The sequence below is a fragment of the Bemisia tabaci genome, chromosome 4 (assembly GCF_918797505.1).
Source record: "Bemisia tabaci chromosome 4, PGI_BMITA_v3".
Lineage (NCBI taxonomy): Eukaryota > Metazoa > Arthropoda > Insecta > Hemiptera > Aleyrodidae > Bemisia > Bemisia tabaci.
In genome coordinates, this window is record NC_092796.1 from 43,606,919 (window position 1) to 43,622,364 (window position 15,446).

Sequence of the window (15,446 nt, forward strand, 5' to 3'; positions counted from 1 at the left end):
GTTCCCATCTTAGACATTTCTTGGACACAAATTGAGGTAGTACTCCAATAAATTAGATTATAAATCCAAATGTTGTTGTGCTCCTCCTAATTGAGTTGCGGTACTACCACAATTAATTGGAAATGTCCATATAATCCTACACATTAGGGTGGTGCCACAATTTTAGGGGAGATCCCCTAACAAATTTTTCCCCATGAAAGATTTGGCTGAAGTAATCGCTGTGTTTCATACATGGAAAACGTACCCATGGGTCAGTTGCGCTGGTCGCAGAATCGTGTCTTGACGCTTTACTCTTGTCGATTAGCTAAAAATAAGATCTGTCCACGCAGCAACTTCCTACGTCAAATATTAATCGAAATATTGCCCTTTGATAAACCTGACTTTCCAAAGGACGATATCTCGGTTAATATTGACGTAGATTCGTTGCTGTTTACACAGATCTTATTATTTTTAGCTAATCTGCGAGAATCAAGCATCAAAACATGATTTTGTGACCGGCGCATCTGACCCATTCAATTTTGCATAGGAGGGTAGGAGCCCAGATTCTGAGGTGAAAACATGCTGATGTACCCTGATTGATGCACTCAAATGGCAACTGCGAGGAGGCTCAGCAGAGACATGCTGAAAGAGAAAAGAGAGTGTTGACTTTGCGCGGTCAACACTCCCGGTGTGACCGTTTCTCAAGGCCATTTGCATTGACACAGCAGAGAACACAGATGTTCGCGTGTCGCGCCGGATCGCTGTTGGCTGCACGGGACCGGGACGAGGACCCTGACCAAGACCATGGCCCTGGCCTTCCTCACCGGGCCTCCGGGCCTAAGCTTGTGCTTGTGGTCCCGCGACTGGTTTCGGTCGAGTTTCGCTCGCCGTTCCAGCGAATTTTGCCGCCAAGTAGAGCAATCCATGATCGTGAGAGTGCGTTCAGCGAGAAAATGTATATTCATCTCTGTGTTTCTCGGTTTTTTCAGAAGCTTGGATATGCCTTTGGATATGCCAGCTCAACTTCCTTTCTTACAAGAATATCTGTCTTAATTTGTAAAATATAATCTTGGAGACTTGAACGCAGGCATAGAAAAGTATTTAATAGACGTCTATACGGGTTAACCATTTATCTTCATTTATTTACGGGTTAACCATTTATCTTAATTTATTTACGGGTTTACTCATCTTGATGAGATGAGTGTGATAACTATAGAGGACTGTCGGTTGCAGGTACCCTGAGCAAAGTGTATGGAAAAATCTTGAAAGCAAAAATTGAAGAGGAGTGGAAAGAACATGAAGCGGAAGAGCAAGCAGGTTTCAGAGCCGGTCGGTCAACGATTGATCACTTATTTACCATCATCCACGTCATAGAGAAAAAGAAGGGAGTTGGCCAGGAATTACATCTAGTGTTTGTGGATCTCCAGAAAGCTTACGATAGTGTGCCATTGATGAAACTTTGGGAAGCCTTGAACAAAAGGGGTTTTAGTGGGGGACTAATTAGTGCTATTAAGGAATTTTATGGTGGGGCTTTCTCTAGGGTTAAATCGCATGGGGAGTTATCGTTGGGGTTTTTAATTACTAAAGGACTGAAACAAGGGTGTTGTTTGTCGCCAACCTTATTTAAAGTGTACCTGGAAGAAGTTTTAAAGGAATGGAAAAGATGCTGTTCGGGAATGGGCGTCCCGCTACGTGAAGATGGCACCCTTTATACTCTGTGCTTTGCTGATGATCAGGTGGTAATAGCTCAGGACGAAGAAGATGCGAATTACATGACGCGGAAGCTAGTGGAAGTATACCGAAAGTGGGGAATGGAAGTAAATGTGGTTAAGACGGAGAAGTTGGTTATCGGTGGTGATCAGCAAAGCATTGAACTGGAGGATGGCCGGAAGATCCTGGACTGTGAAGAGTATAAATATCTCGGAGTTTGGTTAACTAAGGACGGAAATTTGGATCGGGCCATTAAAGATCGGAATGTGCAAGGCAGGAAAGCTATCGCGATGCTAAATGGGGTTCTCTGGGACCAGAGTATCTCCAAGGAGACCAAAAGGAAAATTTACAACGTCATCGTGAAGAGTATCGTAACTTACGGGAGTGAGGTCTGGCAACTTAAGAAAAGAACTGAAGACATGCTTAGGGCAACCGAGATGGACTTTTGGCGAAGGTCTGCTGGGATATCGAGAAGAGAGCGTATCCGCAATGAAAGGGTACGCGAGATAATGGGTGTGGAAAAGGACATCGTGCACGATATCAGGTCCAAGCAGTTGGTCTGGTATGGACATGTGCGAAGGTTGGCAGATGATCGGTTGCCCAAGCAGGTCTTCGATTGGGTTCCTCCCGGAAGGCGACGGCGTGGACGTCCTGTGAAAGGTTGGCGACAAGGGGTGGAGGAGGAGATCAGAAGGTGCCAATTGCCTGATGATCTCTGGGAGGATAGGGGGCAATGGCGATTGGGCGTCGCAGAGCGCGAGGCGGCGCTATAATCGCGACTTTATGTATGTATTTACGGGTTTATCTTCTTGACTGATAAATTGGTTTCAAGGACTGGATTGGAAGTCCAAAAAATGCATTTAGCTTTCAGGGAAAATAAAAGTTCGGTTCATACTGAACAACAGGGTTGCGGTCACAGAAACCGAACCTTGGGTTGCCCCAATCGAGATTTGGTTCTGTCAAAAAATTTAGTTATACCTAATGCGGTATATAATTTATATTCATTCCTGTTTCTCAGTGTTTACAGAAGCTTGGATATGCCTTTGGGACGTCATAACTGGATTGGAAGTCCAAAAAATGCATTTAGCTTTCAAAAAATAAAAGGAAAATAAAAAATAATAGGGAAAATAAAAGTCCGGTTCATACTGAACAACAGGGTTGCGGTCGCAGAAACCGAACCTTTGGTTGCCCCAATCGAAATTTGGTTCCGTCGAAAAATTTAGTTATACCTAATGCGGAAAACATCGGTGTTCGGTATAAACCGAAAAGCGGTATCTTTAACCAATCTTTCTTTAAGGCAGTGTGCTGCTTGATTTTCTACTCTGCCTAAAGATCGATTGAAAAATGATGATTGATTCCGATTAGAAAGACAACGGGTTTGGAGATGAAGGAGACCTAGGTCTGTCGCGATTTCCAAAAATTGTTCTATTATGCATTGCGACATCAAAACGACAGCGACCTCTTTGACTATAACCGTGGGCAGTGATCGATTGCCATTCCTATTGAAACCTTGTATTAGAACAGTAATTTGCTAATACAGTTGCCTCGATTTTTCAGTGACTGCTACTATACGATCGAGGGGTTTAAAAAAAAAAAACAGATGAGCGCATTGCGTATATAATAATTGGACGCCTCTGTTCTCGATAGTCCGAGAGTCGAAAAGACTTGAGCGCGGGGATGGAAAAGTATTTGGCAAACATTCCTACGGTATGATCATTTAAGCTTTTGATTCTTGAGTGAAAACGTTGTTTCAAGGACTGCGGAGCAGCAGCTGAACTTCTTTTCTTACTAGAAGATCTGTCTTAACTTGTCGAATATAATCTTTGAGACTTGAACGCGGGTATAGAAAAGTATTTGATAAACGTCTATACGGGTTAACCGTTTAAGTTTATCTTCTTGACTGATAAATTGGTTTCAAGGACTGCGAAGGCTGGACTTTCTTTATCACGTGGAAATCTGTAACGGAGCCTTATTTGCAATTTATTCTTTAGGACGCAAAGGAGATTTTTTTGGAAATCTCAAAACTCGATTTTGCGAACCGACACTTGGCTTGAATCCCGCCTCAATGGATACTGAGGCTCCTCGTATACCGAGAAAGACCGCAAATGTACGCTCTTCTAACGTGAGAACGTATCTGTAATTTTACTTGAGCCTTGGAAAGCACAGAGTCAAATGGAGAACAGGACTCACGTAGAAATTGAGATACGACCTTACATCGGAGGAGCGACGGAATAAATCTAGTTTTAACTGAAAGGAACTAAGTTTTTTGCAAGGCAAAGAGTCTGCTCTTTCGATGCTTAAAAAAATTCCGTTGGCATCATTATGCGGTTGGTTCTTGCCAGTAGTTTGATTTAGCTCTATTTGCACACAGCATAGGATGACCAAATTATTCAAATTCCGAAAAACATGATGCATTTGCCTACAAAAACTGACTACATGACATGCAAATTTAAAAGCTTTTTCAATTCATTAAAATTGCAACTTTCAAATGCAAAACTTTCTTTAGGAAATGTGGAGGGAAAAGAAACCTCTATTTTTAAGCTGAAACAGGTGAGAGGGGTTCTATCATGTTTAAAATTGCATAACTTTCCGATTTTTGCAAGCTTTCAGCACTGCGGCTTGGAGTTCTTATAGTTTTTCCTCAAGACGACTTTTCTCTGAACCAAACATTTTGAGCGATCAAAAATCTCATTTGACTGAATATTTTTGGTCATTTCTTGTACCGATATGCTCATTAAAAAATTCCTAATCAATTGTATTAATTACAGCGTTTGAATTTTCGAAACTGAAATCACTTCCCGCGAGGACGGTTGAATTTAATAACACCTTGCCTAAATTATTTATACATACGGTTTGCAGAAGGTAGCGTTGCTGCTTGATGCAAAAGAGCAACTCGCGTAGGTTCGAAGATAGTGCAAAATATGCGGTGCGCAGTGGAGTCGTCCGTAACCTGTCTAGTCGCGTCGTCATAGTCACCGTCATCGGAGGAAGAGCCCTCGGCTAGAAATTCTATGTGGGTTAGTGACACGCAAAACTCCCCGTCCACATAAAGTAATATTACTCCCTTCTATAAATTTCTTGTCTTAATAAAGGCACAAAATTATGACACTATTTCAGCATACCCACCTTTACTTGACGTCTCTCTTCAAGAAAAGGAGAAGGAGGATGAATTTTGTGGAGAGGATGGGTCTGTTGCTATCAAGAGATCCGGGCAGCTGTATACACTTTTAACCGGTAGGGTCGGTCAAAAACCACACTGGGCACATCAAAAAAGTCTGAAATCCGTCCCTTAGCGCGCAATTTCCGTAATTTGTAACACGCTTTTTCAAGTTTACCACGTATGCGGGCAGTTTCTCTCGGTGGCCGCATACGCGGTAAACTTGAAAAAGCGTGTTACAAACGACGCAAATTGCGCGATAAGGAATGGATTTGTGAAGTGTGATATTTTACTCGTAAAATGTATATTTATTTGGCTGTATCTCTTGTGTGCAACAGACCCATGCATTCTGTCATTTTTCATTTTTACAGAGAAACGCTTTGTATCGTCTCAGGGTCGGATTTAGGGGGTGGCCACATGGGCCGCGGCCCATGACGGCAAGTTTAGGGGGCGGCAAATTTTGTAATTTTTTTCAAATGTAGGTATCAAGAAAAAATCTAATTCAGAAAAAAATTACAAACGAGAAAAGGCGAAACAATCTCTCATTTTCTGAGAGTTAAAGTACAGTAATTTCGAATTTGTTCGTCTTTCGGTGATATAAGAGACAGCGCCTTTCAATAGTCTAGTTGAGAGAGAAACCAAACACACTATTTGGCCTGGAGCGGCGCGGCGCAAAAAGCAATGATGACGAGGACTTTAGATGGAAAGGAGAAGTCCTCGGCGCGCCGGTCAGCATGAAACACATATGAGCGCCTACATGACTTCACGCATTGCGTTAAATGTAGTTCGGTCGGCAGCGGTTGACGTGAAACTCATAGTGCCTACAAGACTGCATGAATACTTCACGCATTGCGTCAAAAACAGTGCGGTCAGCAGCGGTCGGCGTGAAGCGAATATCGCTCACAAGACTGTAGGGATACTTCACGAATTGCGCCAAACACAGTGCGGTTGGCGCGGTGGCAAACATTAAAATCATTAAATGGACCGCGTTAAACAGAAAGGAATCAAGCTACATCAGCTATTGCCAAATTTAATCGAGCAATTTAATTTTTTACATGAAAACGGTTGTGCGGATTTTTGTATAAATTTCAGTGAATTTTCTCCATAATACAAGGCAAATTCTATAAAATTTTCAAAGGAATCTGCACGGACGTTCTCTCGTAAAAAATGAAATTTCCCGATTAAATTTGGCAATAACTTATGTGGCTTGGTTCCTTTCTGTTTAACGCGGTCCAAATGACTTTCACGTTTTTTCTTTCATAATTTGTTCGTTCTTTTCTTATAAATGAAAGGCCTCGTCCACACAGAGATAGGTTTACGGAACTTAATTTTCGCGCAAAGTTCTGTGAACTTTTGCTAGTGCTGACAGGGCTTTCACAAAAAATGTGCCCAACACGAGTAAACGCGTCTTATGCATCCCTCCTCCTCCAGCACGTTCACTTGATGGTTTGTATCGATGTTTCAGAACGAATGAGAAGGGGCGGCAAAATACAGGCGGCCCATGGGCGGCAAGTAGGTAAATCGGCCCTGTACCGTCTATGTAGTGCTCATATTTCATTTCACGGAGTGATTAATTTGATTTAAGTTAAAATTTTAATAAAAAAAATGGAAATAAAAAGACACCAAAAATAAAGATCTTGATACTCCAAATTTGATAAAACTATTGCTGTACCATTTCAGGCACCTGCCAAAAATGAAGATCTTGACACTCCAAATTGACAAAACTATAGCTGTGCCATTTCAGTCAGCTGCCAAAACTACTTTACTATTACGTAATATCGATAAATAAACGTCCAGAAAACATATATCTATTATCTAAACTACTCATTCATTTGCATTTTCCTTTTACTAGATAATGAAATGTTTCTATGGCCGTGAATCGAACGAGTTGTTACGTTCCACTCACCATTGTTCAGACTCATTCACGAAAATAGGGCTTAACAAATTCGCATTTAGCTTTATCTCAAGTTTGCGATCGATTTAACAACGAGGGGAAAAAGGTGGATTTAAAAATTGTGGAGTTACGCGCAGTAACAATTACTATGCTCTGCAGCTCTTGTCACAAACAATGAGTCATGGATGAAATAAGTGGCTTGTATAATAATAAATCTCATTAAAATTCGGTCTTACATTAGGTTGACTTGTGATTCACACACCCTCAAACTACGCTCATATATTAGGGCAACACAAGAACTGAGCGTATTTTATGGTAGACAGTTGACTAGACCTTTCGCTAGCTTATGCCGTGTTCCAATTAATTTGCCTGCGTTATTTTACTGCTGTTCGCTTTCATTGGTTTGAGAACTAAGAATCACAGTTTAAAAAATGACCTCCTCATTTTCCCTCTCTGATTCAAAATTAAAAGCCGGGTTGCTGCTAGGAGCGTTTCTGATCACCATGGGATCTTTATTCATAGGTAAGATAACATTTTCCAGACAAAATATCTTTTCTCACCATCAAATTTTTGACAGCTAGAGGAATTCAGCGACTGTTTAAGTTTAAAAAAAAAAAAAAAAAAAAAAAAGAGAAAAAATATGGCTCGGTTCGGTCCTGCTCCGTTTGGTTCATACATCCTAATAGTTCTTTCGAATTTTTGGATTACTTCAAAGCGCCACAGCCGTTTTCTTTTTTATTTCTTTCTTGAGTCTAATTCATATATATATATATATATATATATATATATATATATATATATTATATATATATATATATATATATATATAGTTTCCTCGAGTAAGAGTTATTGCAACTTGAGCGCATATGGAGTAAGCGTCGTTGCACCATGACGGAGTCGTTGCACCATGGGGGAATAGTTGCACCATTTAGCTTCCCAGAGTAGGAGAACTTGCACCCAGGGGCCGATTGTACTGCAGTGCCCTCTATATTAATTTTGAAGTGTTCCAGAGTTGTCCCAGAATTGCCTGCATACTAAAGTACAATATTTTCTAGTGGTGGGCAATTTTATTTTTTATTTATTTTTATTTTTTTCTTTTTTACTTAGGTAGGTATTTATTTTTTATTTATCTATTTTATTTATTTTTTTACTTATGTATTTTTTTACTTATTTATTTTTTTTTTACTTATTTATTTTTTTTTACTTATTTATTTTTTTTTACTTATTTATTTTTTTTTACTTATTTATTTTTTTTTACTTATTTATTTTTTTTACTTATTTTATTTTTTTTTATGTATCTATTTTTACTTATTTATTTTTTTATTTTTTGTTACGTGATTCAATTCCCTCATGTTCTTTCAAATGCTTACATCGGCCCTTTATCGGCCCAAAGTGAACCGAGGGGGGGGGGGGTCCGTAAGATCTAAAAATTTTGGAAATTGGAAATACAATGAAGTGCTAATGTGAGGTATGTAAACAAAACTCATGGTTCCGAGCGATTTCCAGTGGTTTACGAGGTTACACATAATTTTTGAAATTAATTAACCCCAAGGGGCTTAAAAGCTAAAAATTTTGAAAAGGCATAGCTAAACCTACTATCTAAGTGTGACATGTCTAAAAATTCCTCCCAACGACGGCTTTAACGTGGCCAAAGTGCATACTGAAAATTTTGAACTCCAGTGTCCCTAATGGGAGGGGGGGCTGGCTAAGGGCTCAATATTTTTGAAAATCGAAAAAGTCAAAAACGTGTAAGTGAGGCGTGTCCAAGGACTCAAAGTACCGGACGTAGTTGCACAGGTAAGATGGTTACAAATGATTTTCAAAATTGACTGCCCCCGAGCGGTTTGATGCCCCAAAATTTTGAGAAATCACAGCTAACCCTACTACATAAGTGTGACATGTCAAAAAATTCAGCCAAACAACGGCTTTAACGTGGCTAAAATGGTTACTGAAAATTTTGAACTCCAGTATGCCTAATTGGAGGGGGGGGGGGCCTAAGAGCTTAACATTTTTGAAAATAGAAAAACTCACAAACATGTAAATGAGGCGCGTCGGAAGACTCCGAGTGCACAGTTTTGGCGTAGGCTTTTTAACATTAAGCTCTTAGTCTCTAAATGTAGCAACATCCCTCGGTTTTTTCAATTTGCGCAACCGACGTTGCAAAATTTACCTCGAATTGGTAAAAAAATTCTTTCGTCCTTGCCGCCAGACCGTTTATCCTCCTTCAATTTCGGCAACTATTGGACCGATTTACCTCGGATTCTCGCAAATGAAAGCTGTAGGTCTCTAAATGCACCAACACCCCTCGGTTTTTTGATTTGCGAAACCGACGTTGCAAAATTTACCTCGAATTGGTAACAAAATACTTTCGTCTTTGCCGCCAGACCGTTTATCCTCCTTCAATCTCGTTAACTATATGACCGATGTACCTCATATTCTACCAAATGAAAGCTCTAAGTCTCTGAAAGTACGATCACCCCTCGCTATTTCGATTTACGCAACCGACGTTGCAAAATTTAACTCGAATTGTTAACGAAATATGTTCGACTCTCCGATCGCTAAGAGATTGTCCTCCTTCAATTAATTTGACCTTTACTAAGGGTCCAAAGAGCGCTGCGGTCGGAAGCGATTCGATTCTGATCGGCGGATCCCGGTCCACGAGGTAGGGTCTTTCTTCTTTGTGGGATCTTTAAAGTTTTTCATGGAGCTCTATCCTTCGAGGTGGGTATGAAAATATCCGAAAATATCTCTGCATGTCCAAATATCCATGCAATATCTAACGCTGCCGCGCCACGGCCTTTGATTTTGCGTCGGGCCCGCTTTCTTATAGACAACCTTACATACTTCCTTTTTTTTGTAAGTAACTACAACAAAATTTCCAGATCAATAAAAAAATCACTTGACATTCTCCCCTAAAATTAACGGTTTCAAAGAAGAATGATTAGAAAGTTCGTTGATGATAACAATTTTGTCGCCGCTCTTTTTAAGTCCTGAAATTTTGGTTACAAGAATATTTTAATTAGATTTTTCCGTGAGTGGTCACTACCAAATTTTCCGCTCTTTAAGGAGATTTACAGACATTTTCCTCTTTAATCAATGGTTTAGAAGAAAAAGGATAAGCAAGGCGCTCGTAGAAATTTTTTCCGCAGTTTTCTTCACACCACAAATTTTTTTTATAATTTTTCCCTAAAAATCGATAGCTTTTAAGGGTCAAAATCGAAAGTTCGCCAAACGAGCTGAAACCAAGCATGTTCGCTTGAAAATGACCCGTTGAGTGCGATTTTCCGGTCGGAAAAGCTCCTCGAGTCCGCTGCTTGCCGCTATCCGCGAAAAACGCCTGGCAAAAACGGTGAAAAACGTGCAAGAAACACTCGTTTGAGACCAGTTTTTCGCTGTTTCTCGGCTCAGGAATCCCCGCAGAGCCGCGGGATTGTGCGCAACCGATCCAGCACTTTCATCTACTTAGGATCCGACTGAAATCTCGGAATTTTTTCTCTGGACGAGAATCAAGAAGATTGACAGGGGTTACATGGACTAAATTTTAAGGGTCAAAATCGAATGTTCGCCAAGCTGAAAACAAGCATGTTCGCTTGCAAATGACCCGCTGAGTGCGATTTACCGGTCGGAAAAGCTCCTCGAGTCCGCTGCTTGGCGCTATCCGCGAAAAACGCCTGGCAAAAACGGTGAAAAACGTGCAAGAAACACTCGTTTGAGACCAGTTTTTCGCTGTTTCTCGGCTCAGGAATCCCCGCAGAGCCGCGGGATTGTGCGCAACCGATCCAGCACTTTCATCTACTTAGGATCCGACTGAAATCTCGGAATTTTTTCTCTGGACGAGAATCAAGAAAAATTGACAGGGGTTACGTGGACTAAATTTTAAGGGTCAAAATCGAATGTTCGCCAAGCTGAAAACAAGCATGTTCGCTTGCAAATGACCCGCTGAGTGCGATTTACCGGTCGGAAAAGCTCCTCGAGTCCGCTGCTTGGCGCTATCCGCGAAAAACGCCTGGCAGAAATGGTGAAAAAGTTGGAAGCCAAAAAGTTGGAAAAGTTCGATTTTGAGTTGGGCCCAGAAGCGACGGTTGATCATATTCAAGTATGTTACGTGTCTAGGTGCCCTTGACACCATATTCGAAGCTCATCATTCGTCTCCTTTGAGCCCAGGTCGAAATCTGAGGTAGAACCGCGAAAAACGCGAAATTTCAGCTATTTTCGCCTTCGGTGCCATGTTTAGGCCCCTGTTTCGCAGCCAAAAAACGTGAGTAGGTATCGGCAAAACTCGATTATTTCTGTCAAATATGCACCGTCAACTGCCGTATATCCAAAAATTTCTCAATTCCGTGGAGTGGCCGATTTCGGCCCAAGTCGCAACCCCTCCTTTGACACTTTTTTAAAGATACTTTAGAATATTTTCTTCTGAAATCAACGGTGTATTAGAAAAATGAGAAAAAAGGGCGCTAATCGCAAAAGTTTTGGCCGCAGCTTTCTTAATACTCCATATATTTGGTCAAAATTATTTTTGCGATTAGACTTTTTTTTAAGTGGGTGAAGAAAATGCTCCGATTCAATAAACGATCAATATGAAGACATACCTACTCCTCTAAAACAGGTGGTTTGAAGGAAAAATAAGAAAACATGTCGCTGATCGTAAGAGTTTTTGCCTCAGTTTGTTTTTAAGACCCATGTCCTCAGTCCCGAGAATTTTTTTTTTAAATTTTTGTAATTGACTACTAGAATATATACACTTTTTGAAAAATATCAAAAAGGCGAAAATATGTCGTTTTCGATCCGAGGGAGATTTTGCAACGAAGATCATGAAAATTGAATAACTTAAGAGTTATGGCTCATCCAGATCCCAAGAGCTTTCGTCTGAAGCAAATCCGAGGTAAATCGGTCGAATAGTGGTTGATATCGAAGGAGGACAAATTGCCAAGTGGCAAAATCGAAATAAGTGCCCATCAATTCCAGGTAAATTTTGCAACGTCGGTCATGCAGATGGAAAAACCGAGGGATGTTGGTACATTTAAAGACTAAGAGCTTTCAGTAGTAAAAATTCGAGGTAAATTGGTCCAATAGTTGCCAAGATTGAAGGAGGACAAACTCTTAGCGGTCGGAGAGACGAACATATTTCGTTAACAATTCGAAGTAAATTTTGCAACGTCAGTCACGCAGATCGAAAAACCGAGGAGTAGTGGCACATTTAGCGGCTAAGAGTTTTTATTTAAAACAATTTTGAGGTGAATCGGTCCAGTAGTTTTCGATATCATACACGGAGAAAAAAACTTCGTGCGTGGGACCCGAAGTTTGTAGGTCATATGGTTCTCTGAAGTTTTCAGATTGAGCATCTAAATACTTTAGATCTAGCTGTCGAGGTTCGGATCACACATCTGAAACTTCAGTTCTTACATCTTAAGTACTTCAGATGTGAGAACCAAAGTTTTTCGGATGTGTGATCCGAACCTCGACAGCTAGATCTAAAGTGTTCAGATGCTCAATCTGAAAACTTCAGAGATCCACATGACGTAAACTTCGTATCCCAAGCACGAAGTTTTTTTCTCCGTGTAGAAGGACAGGACAAACTGTCTAGCGGCAAAGGCGAAAATATGTCGATTTCGATCCAAGATAAATTTTGCAACGATGGTCATGAAAATTGAATAACTTAAACGTTATGGCTCATCCGGCAGCCTGATTGTTGAATTTTTTGGTTTGTCGGGACGACATAGATGACACAGGTTAAAAGAAGGAGAGAGATTGGTCGGCTATGTCTTATCGCTGCTTTGTCGTGCCTTTGTCAGGTGGAATGGACGACATGTCGGAAACTTAAGAGGTGCCGTTAGCTTGTCGTGAGTTCAACCCGACATAGGCACGACAAAGCAGCGATATGACGTAGCCAACCAATTATGCCCCGCCATTTAACCTATGTCATCTATGTAGTCCCGACAAGCAAAACATTTCAAAAATCAGGCAGCTGATCCTTAGAGCTTTCGTCAAAAGCAAATCCGAGGTAAATAGGTCTAAGAGTTGTTGATATCGAAGGAGGACGAATTGCAAAGTGGCAAAATAAAAAATTTATGGTTATCAATTCGAGGTAAATTTTGCAACGTCGGTTTCACAAATGGAAAAACCGAGGGTTGTAGGTGCATTTAAAGACCTAGAGCTTTCATTTGTAAAAATCCGAGGTAAATTGTAGTCCAAAAATTGCCAAGATTAAAGGAGGAAAAAGTCTGGCGGCAAAGACGAAAGTATTTTGTTACCAATTCGAGGTATATTTTGCAACGTCGGTTTCACAAATCGAGAAACCGAGGGGTGTATAGGTACTTTTAGAGGCCTAGAGTTTTCATTTGCGAAAATCCGAGGTAAATCGGTCCAACAGTTCCGAGATTGAAGGAGGTTAAACGGTCTGAGGGCAAAGACAAAAGTATTTTGTTCCCAATTCCAGGTAAATTTTGCAACGTCGGTTTCGCAAATCGAAAAACCTAGGGCTCTTGGTAAATTTAGAGACCTAGAGCTTTCATTTGCAAAAATCCGACGTAAATTAGTCCAAAAATTGCCGAGATTGAAGGAGCATAAACGGTCTGGCTGCATGGACGAAAGTATTTTGTTACTAATTCGAGGTAAATTTTGCAACGTCGGTTTCGCTAATCGAAAAACCGAGGGGTGTCGGTACATTCAGATACACTGACCTATCATTAGCTAGAATATGAGGTAAATCGGTCCAATAGATGCCGAGATTGAAGGAGGAGAAACGGTCTGGCGGCAAAGACGGAAGTATTTTGTTACCCATTCGAGGTAAATTTTGCAACGTCGGTTGCGTCAATCGAAAAACCGAGGGGTGCTGGTACATTTAAAGACACAGAGCTTTCATTTGGTAGAATATGAGGTAAATCGGTCATATAGTTAACGAGATTGATGGAGGTTACGCGGTTTGGCGGCAACGACGAAAGTATTTTGTTACCAATTCAAGGTAAATTTTGCAACGTAGGATTCGCAAATCGAAAAACTGAGGGGTGTTCGTACATTTAGAGACCTTTAGCTCTTATTTGCAAAAATCCGAGGTAAATTCGTCCAAAAATTGCCGAGATTGAAAGGACTATAAACGGTCTGGCGGCATAAACGAAAGTATTTTGTTACCATTTCGATGTAAATTTTGCAACGTCCCTTTCGCTAATCAAAAAACCGAGGGGTGTGGGTACATTTAGAGACACTGAGCTTTCATTTGTTAGAATATGGGGTAAATCGGTCCTATTAGTGCCGAGATTGAAGGAGGTGAAACGGTCTGGCGGCAAGGCGGAAGTATTTTGTTATCAATTCGAGGTTAATTTTGCAACGTCGGTTGCGTAAATCGAAATAGCGAGGGGTGTTCGTACTTTCAGAGACTAACAGCTTTCATCTGCAAAAATTTCGGGTAAATTGGTCTGAAAATTGCAGAGATTGAAGGAGAATGAACGGTCTGGCGGCAAACACGAAAGTCTTTTGTCCTCGATTCGAGGTAAATTTTGCAACGTCGGTTGCGTAAATGGAAATAGCGAGGGGTGTTCGTACTTTCAGAGACTAAGAGCTTGCATTTGCAAAAATTCCGTGGTAAATTGGTCAGAAAATTACCGAGATGGAAGGAGGACGAACTTTTAGTGGCGGGTGGGACGAACATATTTTGTCCTCAATTCGAGGTAAATTTCGCAACGTCAGTTGCGCAAATCGAAAAACCGAGGGTAGTTGGTACATGTAGCGACCTAAAGCTTGCATTTGCAAAAATCCGAGGAAAATTAATTCGAAAATTGCCAAAATTGAAGGAGGATAAGCGGGCTTGCGACAAAGACGAAAGTATTTTGTTACGAATGTGAGGTAAATTTTGCAACGTCGGTTGCGCAAATCGAAAAACCGAGGGGTGGTGGTTCATTTAGAGACTAAGAGTTTTCATTTGCAAAATTACGGTGTAAATTGGTCCGAAAATTGCCGAGATTGAAGGAGGATAAATCGTCTGGCGGCAAAGACAAAACCAAGTCATTATCAGTTTAAGGTAAATTTTGCAACGTCGGGCATGCGATTCGAATAAGTAACGGGTGCTGGCAAATCTGCTAGTTTGTAATTTCCGAGATCGAAGGAGGACAAAAAAATCTTAAAGATTTAATTTTACAGATAGAAGATATCGTTATTGAAAACCATATCTTCGTTCCCAAGCATTTTTAATTTTAGATTTTTTTTTTTTTGTAATTTGCTTAAAAATAAATAATCACCATTCAAAAAATATCATTAAACATTCTTCTTTAAAATGAACGGTCGATATCATCAAAACCTAAAGTATGTTGATTATATAAATCCCGGCAGTGGAGTACTTGCACCTGGTGCAATAACTCCTACTACGTAATGCTTCCACCATGGTGCAATAACTCCTAGTACGTATGCGGATTTTTAAGTTGCAAATGTATAATTTTTAAGGAATATATTGATCAATCATCGAAATTGGGTCTTTATAATAAACGGGCAACAATGTTTTCACTCCCTCCCTCGTTATATATACGGGTTTCGACGATGGTGCAACAACTCCGGAAATCTTGCATGGTGCAACAACTCCTAATCCATAAGAATATATATATATATATATATGAGTCGCTTTTATAGTCTAAGCTTTTAGAGTCTAATTCATTCCAGGTGCAATATATAAGGTATGAGTTAGTTTTGAAAATTACGAAAAATCAATTTTTCTTC

The 15,446-nt window shown here is 40.3% G+C and overlaps 1 protein-coding gene across 3 annotated transcripts in view; it reads left to right on the forward strand.

Moving 5' to 3' along the window:
- LOC109037996 (uncharacterized) overlaps positions 1 to 15,446 on the forward strand; it is a 75,335-nt gene that overhangs the window by 54,482 nt on the left and 5,407 nt on the right. The window contains exon 1 of one of the 3 annotated variants that reach the window (XM_019052902.2): positions 6,634 to 7,262. The exons of the other annotated variants lie outside the window; for them this stretch is intronic. Within the exon in view, the coding sequence (XP_018908447.2) occupies positions 7,172 to 7,262 (91 nt within the window). The 5' untranslated portion in view covers positions 6,634 to 7,171. Of the gene's footprint in view, positions 1 to 6,633; positions 7,263 to 15,446 lie in introns of those variants that run through there. 3 annotated transcript variants of the gene reach the window in all.